Source organism: Herpailurus yagouaroundi, unplaced genomic scaffold (genome assembly GCF_014898765.1).
Source record: "Herpailurus yagouaroundi ecotype Mexico unplaced genomic scaffold, PumYag 210, whole genome shotgun sequence".
In the NCBI taxonomy this organism is placed as follows: Eukaryota; Metazoa; Chordata; class Mammalia; order Carnivora; family Felidae; genus Herpailurus; species Herpailurus yagouaroundi.
Genome location: NW_024412441.1, coordinates 5,911,743 through 5,925,322, shown reverse-complemented (window position 1 = coordinate 5,925,322; position 13,580 = coordinate 5,911,743). Strand labels below are relative to the sequence as shown.

The following is a 13,580-nucleotide window of genomic DNA, read 5'->3' as shown; positions in this document are numbered from 1 at the left end:
GAGACTAACACAAGAAGAAAAAATAATAGTTCAGATAACTTAAGCCTCTACTCCTCTTCCTAGGGTAAAATGTCTTCAAACCAATCCTTACCCCACAATTAACAAAACTATGGCAAACAGGATTTACAGTGTTGCAAATGAATCTGAAACCCTAGAGGAGAAAGACCAAAGTAATACTAATGAGCAAAATACGTAAAACTTTTAGCCTCAATAAAGTTTCTTCCCTCATGTCTAAAGCTGGTAGACTTGAAGAAGCATACAGTGTAAGGAAATAAAACAGGCTTTGGTGCTGTCCCAAAATGATCTTTGCCCCTTCTTTGTACCACATCAATAGAACAATTAAAAATTATTTAACCTATGAAACTAGGAATATTACATATGTTCCTTACATACTGGCCTCACAGGCTATGAATTAACCTCTTAAAGAATAAAGTCTTAGATCTCCTTAAGCCTCTATTATGCACTATATAATAACTTAAGTATGAGGGAGAAATATACCTTTTTAAAACATCATAGGATGGAAATGATGAGGGAAAAAAATGACTAAATTGGTTAGGATAATCTGACTCAAGAAGACATTCTCAAAAAATTTTTGTAACATCAGACTGATTGTTAGGAAATGCAAAAAAAAAAATACAGTATACATAAAATTTAAATCAACACTCAAGTCACCTATATCCTCTGAAAAATTTCCTAGACTACCAACCTAATATTTTTTACATAAAGAATTTTTTAAATTCTAGTTTATTTTCTAATTTGTTTAGTAGAGTAAAACTGTAAAAATACAAAATCTAGAGACTATAACTCATCAAGATGCTAAATAAGTGCTATACATTTAATAAATATTAAGTATTTACTTAATAAATAAATAAATATTACATAAACGTGATAACATTTTCACAAGGAAAACCAAAGCTTTTAAAATAATTTGTCTTTCATAGGGCACCTGAGTGGCTCATTTAGAAGAGCATACAACTCTTGATCTTGGGTCGTGAGTTCAAGCCCCATGTTGGATGTAGAGATTACTTAAATAAATATTTTTAAAATTATTTATTTATTTAATATTTGCCTTTCAATGTAGGAAAGCAAAATTTCAGCTTCTTTTGCCTTGCCTGGATCATCTTCAAGCAGTTCCTCAATAATGCCTTGGTCACCTGTAAATATTGAAAGTACCACAGAATATTTAAGATCAATCAATAGAAAATGTCAGCAACTTAATGCTATGGTTTCTAACAGCACCAACCTCTTTTTCTTTTTCTAATTAACTCATCTTTTGGGGTATTTTTCTTAAAGTTTATTTATTTTTGAGAGAGAGAAAGAGAGGGAGGGGCAGAGACAGGGGGAGAGAGGGAATGCCAAGCAGGCTCAGCACCATCAGCGTGGAGCCCAAGGTGGACTCAAACTCACAAACCATGAGATCGTGATCTGAGCTGAAATCAAGTCAGACTATTTAATTTAATGTTCACTTATTTATTTTTATTTTTTTAAACGTTTATTCATTTTTTAGAGACAGAGAGACATAGTGTGGGGGAGGGGGGGAGCAGATAGAGAGGGAGACACGGAATCTGAAGCAGGCTCAAGGCTCTGAGCTGTCAGCACAGAGCCCAATTCAGGGATGGAACTCAAGAACTGTGAGATCATGACCTGAGCCAAAGTTGGACGCTCAACCAACTGAGCCACTCAGGCGCCCTAAGTCAGACTATTAACTGACTGAGCCACCCAGGTGCCCCAATAACACCAACCTCTTTTTTTTTTTTTAATTTTTTAATGTTTATTTATTTTTGGAGAGAGAGACACAGAGTGTGAGCAAGGAAGGGGCAGAGAGAGAGGGAGACATAGAATCCGAAGCAGGTTCCAGGCTCCCAGCTGTCAGCACAAAGCCTGATGCCAGGCTCAAACCCACAAACCATGAGATCATGACCTGAGCTGAAGTCAGACATTTAACCGACTAAGCCACCCAGGTGTCCCCAGCACCAACCTCTTCTTAAATGAGTGGCCTCCCTGTCCCTCTCTCCTTTATTATCAGGTATATTTTTAGCTTTCTCCCTTTGGCTTACCACATCCTCCATTTACCAATTATGTGTTAGCTGTTGAAGGAAGAAGCCCATAGGGTAACAGAGAGCTAACAGAAGTAAGTACATTTTTTATTTCTTTAAACTTAGCCTAGAAAAGTCATCACTCTTTAGCTTTCTGGGGGAAAAGATGATGTTTTTCATTATTTTTGGTAATTAAAAAATACAGATAAATTACCATGTAAATCTTTAGTTTTCTGAATTTGCTCCACGAAATCTTGAAATGAGCTGCTCATATCAGATTTTACCCATGAAGTAAGTGCATTTGAAATAATCTGCAGTCTTTGATGACTACAAAGAAAAAAAAATCAACAATACACTGAACCTAAAATCAAATACAATATTAGAATAAACATAAATAAAAGCTTCAAACTTAAAAAATATACAAGCAATCTTCATACCGAAACTGTAATTCTTTGTTTAAATTTTCAGCTAAATCTCTCCGTTTTAATGTCACCATCATTTCCTCATCTAAATCTGCCTTCCTCTGAACTGGTACATATTTTTTCAACATAACCTGTTTAATTTCGGCATATTTATCTTCAAGATGTTTCAGGTATTTAGTGAGAGCATCTAAACTGACGGATTCTTGGAAAGTCATGCCTAGGGAAAAGGGAACAAATCAAACAAGCCAAACCATGCGGGGTAACTAGTGCTCAAACAGCAAGTTTTAGCAAAATAAATCAGTTTACTATGTTATGAAATAATTTAAAAATGATAGCATGAACTTATAACTTACAGAACATAAACAGAATTAGCATACAATTTTAAATGTGTAGCAGTTTTAAACATATCATGAATGAAGACTGATTGTCCAAACCTGAGTATCTTAAAAAGTTTTAATGACCTCATTGACACACCTTGCAAACCTCTTAAATATCAATGCGACTCAATAGCACTAAGAGTTTCTGCCTAACGAATCAGGATTTTTGTCCGAAGATTTCTCTCTAGCCAAATCTTTCATTCATCTACTATAGTAAGCCCCAGGGTAATGTTTATTCTTTCCAATGCAAAGCTTATAACATCTGCTAAACCTTCACTCCTCTCTTCCTCATTGCCCCCTGTATTCATTATTCTTAACAACCCACTCACACATACTTAAAATGATTCTCTTATTCAGGCCAATTGTTACCTTTATTATTATTATTTTTTTAATGTTTATTTTTGAGGGGGTGGGGAAAGGGAGAGGGAGAGAGAGAGTCCCAAGCAGGTTCTGAGCTGTCAGTGCAGAGCCTAACTTGGGGGTCGAACTCATGAACTGTGAGATTCCAACCCTAGCTTAAATCAAGAGTCGGATGCTTAACTGACTGAGCTACCCAGGTGCCCCCAATTGTTGCCTTTAAAAGGCATACCTCAAAATTCTCTCCCAGAAACTCTCCTGGATTAATGCTACTCGATTTTTAATCATTCCCTTACCCTGAATCCTCTCAGCATTTAATCAATTTGACTTATTCTCTCCTTATTCATATGTACCTTATTTGTAGTTTGATAATCATAATTTTATATTTGAAGTGAATCTAGTCCCTGCTTCCACCAAACACAGGATGATCAACCAAACTCAGGTGAAATGCTGTGTTATGGAGCAGCTCATTGTCTTCAAGACATAGCTTCTTCTACTGAAACCAAAGTGACTTCCTAAAATTTCCACCTATGGACTCTGCCTCTGGATAAACACTGGTTGAAACCCTTAAAAGTTTTTAATACAGTTATCTATTCTCAAAGTCGTCCTTTTCTTCAGGATGAATATTTGCAATTCTTCTATCCATTCATCATAAAAACTTCTCAACTCCTGATGAATTCCAGGATATACTCCAAAGTTTCTTAAAATGTGACTTAGCCGAAGATGAAGAACCAGTGAATATTGACATCAATGTCAATCAACCTGGAGTCCTGTCTAAAGCTGTTTGTAAAGTCTGGCTCAAGTCCTGGTACACTTCAAGATATACACACTGCAGCACATATATACTAATTTGTGTAATAGGTAATAACTGAAAACAGTTGGAATTTTAAATATTTTAAACAAAATACAGTACCTGGAATAGGTTTTGAAGGATCTTTGGAGAAAGTATGATATTTTACTTCTTTTGCGTCATACTCTGCCCTAAGTTGCTTCATTTGGTCTATTTGCAATTGAATTTGTGAGGAATTATTTTCAATAACCCTCATTCTGAAAAACAGAAAGGCTTTCTTATATTTCTCTCAATGAATTTAGTTACATAATCATAAGATTTAAAGTAAAACAGGTTAAATCATTATTTTGGCTAATTATAATTTTAAACCATTATGGACTTAGGTGGAGGTTTATAAAACAATGCCCATAAATGGGGCGCCTGGGTGACTCAGTTGGTTAAGTTTCTGACTTCGGCTCAGGTCATGATCTCATGGCTCATGAGTCTGAGCCCCAGGCCAGGCTCTGGGCTGACAGCTCAGAGCCTGGAGACTGCTTTGGTTTCTGTGTCTCCCTCTCTCTCTGCCCCTTCCCTGCTCAAGCTCTCTCTCTCTCTCAAAAAATAAACAAACATTTAAAAAATTAAAAAAAAAAAAAAAACAACAACAACGCCCGTAAAAAGTTAATTAACCTCACTAGTGAGGAACAGTTTTCTTTCAGAGCATCAATAAAATCTTACACTATGATTCACAACCTCACTGGAAATTTGTATGTGTAAAACATAATAATCTGGCCACAAAGTACTATGTCTACTTCCAATAGTTGAAAATTACCTTTGCAATTAAAATTATTTTTGTAATTGTATTAGTTTCCTGTGGCTGCTATAACAAATTGCCAAAAAACTTATTGGTAGCTTAAAACAACAGAAATTTATTCTCTCACAGTTCCAGAGATCAGAAATCCAAAATTAGCAACACTGGGCCAAAATCAAAGGGCTACACTTCCTCTAGAAGCTCTAGGGAAGAATCTGTTCCTTGCCTCTTCCAACTTCTGGGGGCTGCTGGCCTTCCATGGCTACATCACTTCAATCTCTGCCTTAGTGGTCATGCTGCCTTCTCCCCTTCTGCCTGTCAACACTCCTTCTGCCTCTCTTTTATAAGAACACTTGTGATTGTATTTAGGGTCCACCTGGATAATCCAGGATAATCTCCCTATCTCAAGATCCTTAATGTAATAACATCTGTAAAGACCCTTTTTCCAAATAAAGTACACTTCCAGGTTCTCAGGATTAGGACCTGATATCTTTAAGGCAATTATTCAGCCTCCTATAGTAATTTTGATCCTAGAGCAGGAGGAACGATAGTTACTTCTTTGAGATAAAACTGACTTATTCCAGAAATGGGGATCTTAAAGACCAAGAGGTAGATATAAATTTCTTTTAAGCATTATTTGAAGTTCACTGCCTATCTTATCACTGATATGTTGGCCCAGGGAAGAAATAACAGATTAAAATAAGTTAGATACATAAATGTCAGAGGTTTTGGCAAATTAAAAACACATTTGTCAGTACAAAACTGCTGCCTACATCTGATTACTATACAGAATTCCTGGTGACTACAGATGGCTGAGTAAGAGCCTGCAGCATTTATGAAAGAGGGACTGTAGAAATAAAACATCCTTTGGCTTTCATCCAATAAAGTTAAGCTTGTGGAAGAAGAGCATATTAAAAGGTAACAGACTTCCAAAAGAATTGAAAGCAGGGACCCAGATACTTGTACATAAATGTTCAGAGGCATTGTTCACAATAGACAGAGGTAGAAACAACCCAAGTATCCATCAACAAATAAACAAAATATGGTATATTCATACAATGGAATACTATTCAGCCATAAAAAGGAATGAAATTCTAATATATGTTATAACACTAATGCAAAGTTATCTAATTGTTGCTCCTTTCTATAACTACTTTTAGGATCTTTTTATCTTTGACAGTTTCACTGTGATAAATCTAGTTGAGAATCTCTTATTATTTATAATGCTTGGAATTTTGGAGGCTTCTTGAATCTGTGAATTGCTATCTCCCACCAGGTCTTGAAAATTTTCAGCCATTATCTCTTCAACATTGTCCCATTATTCCTTTTTTTTTTTTTTTTACTTTAATCCATTATAGTTAACATAGTGTTATTTGGTCACAGATGTACAATATAGTGATTCAACAATTCCATACATCACTCAGTGCTCATCACAAGCATTCTCTTCTGATTTTTTTTTTTAATGTTTATCTTTATTTTTGAGGCATTAAGAGACAGAGCATGAGTGGGGGAGAGGCAGAGAGAGAGAGAGAGACAGAATCGGAAAGAGGCTCCAGGCTCTGAGGTCTCAGCACAGAGCCTGACGTAGGGCTTGAACTCACAGACTGCAAGATTGTGACCTGAGCCCAAGACGGATGTTCAACTGACTGAGCCACCCAGGTGCCCCTCTTCTGCATTCTGATTAGCCAGGACTTTCTCACTCCATCCTCCATGGATGGATCCTCCTTTTTTAATAATAGCTATATTGAATATCATTCATATACCTTAAATCCACCCTTGTATACAACTCAGTGAATTTTAGTATATTCAGAGTTCTAAGACTATGACTTCTGGATCCAGAATATTTCATCACCCTAAAAATAAGACCCACATTCATTAGCATTCTGCTGAACAGAAGGCAACTTTCTATGCAATCCCCAAGGGTTGAGCAGTTTGCTTCTGGTTCACTCTACAAGCGTATAGCCCTGTAATGACCCAGCTTTATATGATGAGGATTTCCCAGTAGACTGGACCCTTGGGTAGATCCTAGGCTTTGTCTTTTGTCCCCCTGAAGCTTATAGTCACTAGTTTTAACAAGGGTTCTCAGGGCCAAAGAAGCATTACTGCTCCTCTTACCTTTTATTACAATTTCGCGCTGATAATCTCTCATTTGCCAGCTTCCTGTTTACTTTTAAAAAGATTTTGGGGCGCCTGGGTGGCGCAGTCGGTTAAGCTTCCGACTTCAGCCAGGTCACGATCTCGCGGTTCGTGAGTTCGAGCCCCGCATCAGGCTCTGGGCTGATGGCTCAGAGCCTGGAGCCTGTTTCCGATTCTGTGTCTCCCTCTCTCTCTGCCCCTCCCCCGTTCATGCTCTGTCTCTCTCTGTCCCAAAAATAAATAAAAAATGTTGGAAAAAAATTTTTTTTCAAAAAAAAAAAAGATTTTTTAAAAATATTTTAGGTAGCATTTTTCCCAAATAAAAAGATCTATCTCAACATCTAGCCAACTTTATTACCAGAAATGGAAGTCAAATTTTGCATAGTTTTCCAAGATAATTTGATATAATCTATAAAAATCATGTACCCATTATTAACCAAACGGAACACTTGAAAATATAACACTACTCAACAAGAGAGCATCTTATCCCTTCCCAAATTACGTACTGTTGTGCTTCAGAGGATTAAGTGCTCTAATTCCGACAGTAATCGTGAAATTGTACTATCAAATCTTCGACATAAGAAATTACCTGGAGCAATTATCCACACCCTTCATTTTATAATACTACAATGTGCCTCCAATTATCCTAAGAGATATTAAAAAATTCTCCAATAAAATTATTATTTTTCACTTGAAAGAAGTAAAAAATTTAGTTATTTCAAGTTGGTAGGAAAGGTTACATAAAAATATAGCTTTAAAATAAAATTGAGGGGTGCCTGGGTGGCTCAGTAGGTTAAACATCCGACTTCAGCTCAGGTCATGATTCTATGGTTCGTGGGTTCAAGCCCTGAGTCCGGATCTATGGTGACAGCTCAGACAGTGGAGCTTGCTTCATATTCTTTGTCTCTCTCTCTCTGCCCCTCTCCCACTTGCACTCTCGCTCTCAAATGGATAAACATTAAAATAAATAAATAAATAAAACCATATCCAAAAAAACCCAAATCTGTTTAAAACAAATAAAATTAAATAGAAATTCACAAAGACTGAGAACCACTGGTTTTAGTTACAGTGACTAGTTAACATAACCAAGTAACATCATCTTTTGGGCTATTTACTAATATACTTACTTTGCTTCAAGTTGGATTGTTCTTTTCCTGTGATATACCAATGCTATGGGCTCTGCTGCCAAAGCTTTAAGTTTTCCATGAAGACAAAATGCAGTCTTTTGGCTTTCCTTTATTGTCTCAATAAAGGCATCATATTCTTTTTTGATTGAAGTAAGAATGGATTTGTATGCAGTGACATACTCTATTACCTGAAATATGATTTTTCTGCCTATGGTACTCAATTTTTTTCTAGAAATGATGGAACAAAAAGCCTTGCAAACAGCATTGTAGATTATTTCTTAAATAAAACATGATGAGCAATTAGAAGTCTTAAACTTTAATTCCTAGTCAAATGTGACTGAGTATTAAAGACAATTAACATTTACTGAATATGTTTTTGTGAATCATAATACTGTGAGCTTAAATATTTTTGCTTTACTTAATATGAACACGAACATTATATGAGGTCAGTTAAAACCAATATGAGATCTAATTATTTCAATTATAGATATTTTAAATATAACTACCTATCATCTCTTACTATTTCTAAATTTAGTTTCTGACTTCATTCAGACCTTAAAATCTTGGATTCCCTTTACCTCTCTGTTTTTCTAACCTATGAGCTCCTACTAATACTCTCCATTACCAAATGGTACCAAAACCCACTACACATTCATGGTTTCCTATGGTGTATACAGGTACAGACTATCTCAAGAAGGATAACAAAAGAAAATAGAAACAGTGGGTGCCTGCAAAGAAGCAAAGAAGAAGCAGGGTCTGAGATGAAAAGGACCTGACTTCTTTCCATTGTCTATTCTTTACTGGTTTTCTAGTTCTTTTCCTTTCTTTCCGTGTTTCTTTGTTTCTTTCTTTTTCTTTCTGTTAATCTTGTGTATGCATTACCCATGCAAAAGTAAATAATTAAGAAACATTTTAAGAAAGTTAAAAAACAAAAAAAGTTATAAATTTATGGTTTACAAATTCTATGTACAGGGAATAGATGTGATCAATTCACAATTTTCTCTGAAAGCTATAATAATGCTATCTATCCCTGCTACATCTCTAGTCCCTGTTATCCTCCATTGGTTTTCTGTTAAACAATATCTAGAAAATATTATCTGGTCTACAAGATATCTGGTCTATCAAGAAATAGTGTAAGGAGATTACTGATCAATGGTAAATACCAGGAGAGGATATGTGAATGGGAAATACTGGTTGTCTTTTTTTTTTTTTTTAATGTTTATTTATTTGTGAGAAAGACAGAGACAGAGTGTGAGTGGGGAGGAGCAGAGAGAGAGAGGGAGACACAGAATCTGAAGCAGGCTCCAGGCTCTGAGCTGTTAGCACAGAGCCCAATTCAGGGCTCAAACTCAGGAATGACGAGATCATGACCTGAGCCAAAGTCAGATGCCTAACCAAGTAAGCCATGCAGGCACCCCCTGATTGTCTTTTTGACATATTTACCATATTTTTGACATACTTTACCATATTCCCCAGCTATTCAAATCAGGAGGGCAGCTACCCAGGAACCTTTAATAAGACAGAGGGCATTAGTCTGTAGTCTTCCAAATTAAATACCCTCCTGTTCCTGGCCATCCTCCACTTCCCATGCCTCTAGGACACACCACAACAATCCAATATAACTAAGATACATTAATGGTAAGAAAACAGACGTTGTGACACTACAATCAGCTCCCGCATCTGTTGCTAAAAGACACAGATTTCAGAGGAACACTCATGGGAACCTTTAAGAATGCATAGAAAACGCATAAAAGTAAAGGAAGCACACTGGCATGCTACAGGTAGAATCCAGTTTTGCTTGACTCACAGAGTATTTTTTTTTTCAACGTTTATTTATTTTTGGGACAGAGAGAGACAGAGCATGAATGGGGGAGGGGCAGAGAGAGGGAGACACAGAATTGGAAACAGGCTCCAGGCTCCGAGCCATCAGCCAGAGCCTGACGCGGGGCTCGAACTCACGGACCGCGAGATCGTGACCTGGCTGAAGTCGGACGCTTAACCGACTGCGCCACCCAGGCGCCCCTGTCACAGAGTATTTTTAAATGTAGGAAATTTCACCAAAAACTGTATTTCTAGCTTCTCTTGAAAATTCTGAAACATCTACCAACAAGAACCACCATTCCTTAACGGCAATAATGAGCTGGAGCTTTCAATTGAATTTGTTCATTTTACCAGAGTCCTCGTGATTTCTTCTCTTATAGCCAACCCACGTAACTCTTTTATATGGCCTATTGGCCTCTAATCATTTAAGTTTGACACTCAAATTTGCATTAAACTCAAGAAGCCAGAGCTATACTTACCAAGTACAGAGATCTGAGGGAGAAGAGGAATGGCAGCCATTCCACCTCAGCCCCTACTGATGAACACAGACTATATGTACGTGCTTCCAGAGACACAAAAGCTAGCCACTTTCCAGAGCAAGTTGCCTCCATAATTCACCATTTCTGTAGAAGCTCACTCCTCCTAGCTTTGGTCTTCCTTGCTTACTGAGTCTTTGCCTCTCTCTAAACCCACACTCAATTCTTATTATCAGAATAGAATCTCAGGTGCTCCTTGTTTTGATTCAGGCACAGTTCTCCAGGTCAAATCCTCTGTGATTTTAAGCAGAATTTCGTATCAGTTCTCTGATTCCAAGTATTCAGAGATGCAAGTTAATACTTTCATCTTTTCCCAATTAGATCCTTCCAAGAGGGAAGGAAGATTAGAGAAGGCAGTCATTAATAGTTAATTAACAATCAAATATGCTGGAATAACATGAAAATGGAAAAACAGATTATCTAGAGAAAGCAGAAGAAAAGTTTCTTTAAGCACCAAATAATTTCTATTTCAGATACCCTCTCAGTCCTGAAGAATAGGATTCTTTACAAGGCACAAATGTATCATTGATAACTGTACAATGGACAGATAGTCCACATGGAAATCTTGCTAGAAAACACAGATTTCAGAGGAACACTGAAAAGGCTAGGGAAAACAGGACTATAGATGTAGTCTATTACCTTTTATATAATCTCATGTCTTTTCTCTAAGAATTAAATTTATCAACACCACCTCCAGAATGACTTCACTAGAACCATGCTAATTTAAAGCAGACAATTCTTCATGTATGAAAACTTCTGACAAATTAGCAGAGCCCTCTGCAGGTCCTATGTCCCCCTCTCTCTCTGCCCCACTCACACTATCTCTCTCAAAAATAAATTAACATTAAAACATTTTAATTAAAAAAGAAGAAGAAACCTTCTGACAAGTGCCAGCATTTGGGCATGCAAAGATAAACATGTCACAGTTATAACTCTCCTCTGATTTCAGATAAGTAGAGTCTTAGTATGATTCTTGATATTTACGAAACCCATTCAAAACACTACTTTTAAACATTTATCCAATACATTCCTTAATGACTCAAAAACCAAAAGCAGTATCATTGATCATAACATACAAAATGAAGTTAATTTGCCAATGTACCAATTCTGAAAGATAATTTTTCTAGATGACTTAAAAGAAAAGACTTGTTTCTGGAATGCCTGGTGGCTCAGGTGGTTAAGCTTCTGACTTCAGCTCAGGTCACGATCTCACAGTTTGTGAGTTCAAACCCAACAACAGGCTCACTGCTGTCAGTGCAGAGCCCGCTTGGGATCCTCTGTTCCCCTTCTCTCTGCCCCTCCCCAGCTCGCACACACAAGCCGTTGCTCATGTGAGCTCTCTCTCTCTCTCTCTCTCTCAACAGTAAATAAATGTTAAAAAAATTTTTTTAAAGAAAGAAAAGATTGCTTCTGGGGTGCCTGGCCGTGTCAGTCAGTTAAGTATCGGACTCTTGTTTTCAGCTCAGGTCACAATCTCACAATTCCTGGGTTCAGGACCCAAGTTGGTCTCTGCAACGACAGTACACAGCCTGCTTGGGATTCGCTCTCTCAAAATAAATAAATAAACTTAAAAAGAAGACTGTTTATACTCTTATGTATCTGCGTGAATTCTATTTTTAAAAAACATTTATTCATTTTTGAGAGTGTGCGAATCAAATGTTATATAAAGCCATAACATTTTCTAAACTCATCTCTGTATTTCCAGTGTTGAGTCCAGTCAAACCTCTTGTTTACTGGACCTATCTAGACCTCTAACTCACAAGGGGTTCCAATTTAATATGCTAGATCAAATCTAAGCCAAGACTCTAGCGATATCAGAAACCCAAAACACCACCAGGTTCCTGCCTTGCAGCCCAATTCCTAACAAGTAAGATATTTTCAGATAGAAGGCCAAAATGATGTTAGAAGGTACCACTAAATTATTGTTCAAACACTGATAGCCTGCACTTAAGCTAAAACAATCAAACCACTCGATAACTATCTATGATAGAAATCCAGCACTGTACTTTCCCCATTAATCCCTTTCCAATACACTGGATGAACTTCTCAAGATTGACAAATGAAGTTTAATCAAACAATCAGTGATGTTACTAAGGCAGGAATACTGCCTCAGTTGTCAAGACAGACCATTTCTACCACAAGAAAACTCCATAATCTTAAAATAGCATTATGATACCTTATCAAAAACATTTCGGTATATGATGTAATATTCATCAGCAGGTCCTTCCTCATTACAGCCCACTCTTTCAGTTTCTGTAATTATGTATCTTTGCATACTTTCCAAAAATTCCTTGTCACTTCTACTAATGATAGGAGGGAGAACTGCATGTTTATTTATTTCTTGGACCGACATATGTCACAATCTGCACACTGGTTCACCAGAGAACAGTTAAGCCTCGACCGGCTTTTGCAACAAAGCCAAAACTTTGATAAGCCTGAAAGAAAAAAAGACCAACAATTAATCTGAAGCTTAAAATAAAATTAATATTTGTTTATTAAAATAAATTAAGTCATTTCTAATAAATTTATAAAAAATTAAATCTGGCCTAAAAATGTATTTTTCATGGGAAAAAACTTCCCATGAAACTCTGAGATAAATATTTCAACCTATGAATTAAAAAGTCTAATCTTTTTTACTGTCAAGAGCTATACCTCTAGGGTAGAAATACCAAACACCAGTCAATAAAGAGCTCTTTTCTTAGTAACCAAGCCTCCGTATCATGTAATTGGATGATTCTGTATGTTTAATTTAATATCTCTAACAGAACTTTTACCATTTTGTTTGTTTCACATGGGAAAACTAATTTGGAAGCCTCCTCGTGATACAAACAAGGTCAAATACTTTACCTGTGTGCTTAGTTGGCCCAGGCATGGTCATGATAGCTACAAATAACTCATGACTTTATTTTATAATAAACTTTATTATAATTCTATCTTTAATATAAATGTACTAACTAAAAGTACGAAGTCAGACCTTCTGCTAAAATCCATCCATCAATGATACTGAAGATAACAAACAGTCTTTTTCTGAGTACAGTTTCAAGCAGCCACATTCCATTGCTCTTTTAGTAAAGAATCAAGGGGCGCCTGGGTGGCTCAGTTGGTTAGGCATCCGACTTTGGCTCAGGTCATGAGCTTACAGTTCGTGGCTTTGAGCCCTGCCTCAGGTTCTGTGCTGACAGCCTAGA

The 13,580-nt window shown here is 36.7% G+C and overlaps 1 protein-coding gene across 8 annotated transcripts in view; it reads right to left on the bottom strand.

Moving 5' to 3' along the window:
* The window catches only part of CLHC1 (clathrin heavy chain linker domain containing 1), a 43,018-nt gene that overhangs the window by 25,639 nt on the left and 3,799 nt on the right, over window positions 1-13,580 (bottom strand). For 2 of the 8 annotated variants that reach the window (XM_040453701.1, XM_040453705.1), the window contains exons 2-7: window positions 12,569-12,827; window positions 8,036-8,223; window positions 4,106-4,239; window positions 2,474-2,675; window positions 2,251-2,363; window positions 1,070-1,154 (exon numbers count right to left, since the gene is read on the bottom strand). In XM_040453701.1, the coding sequence (XP_040309635.1) occupies window positions 1,070-1,154; window positions 2,251-2,363; window positions 2,474-2,675; window positions 4,106-4,239; window positions 8,036-8,223; window positions 12,569-12,745 (899 nt within the window). In that variant the 5' untranslated portion in view covers window positions 12,746-12,827. Of the gene's footprint in view, window positions 1-1,069; window positions 1,155-2,250; window positions 2,364-2,473; window positions 2,676-4,105; window positions 4,240-7,497; window positions 7,686-8,035; window positions 8,224-10,335; window positions 10,717-12,568; window positions 12,828-13,366; window positions 13,543-13,580 lie in introns of those variants that run through there. The other 6 variants (XM_040453702.1, XM_040453704.1, XM_040453703.1 and 3 more) reach the window with 6 other exon arrangements.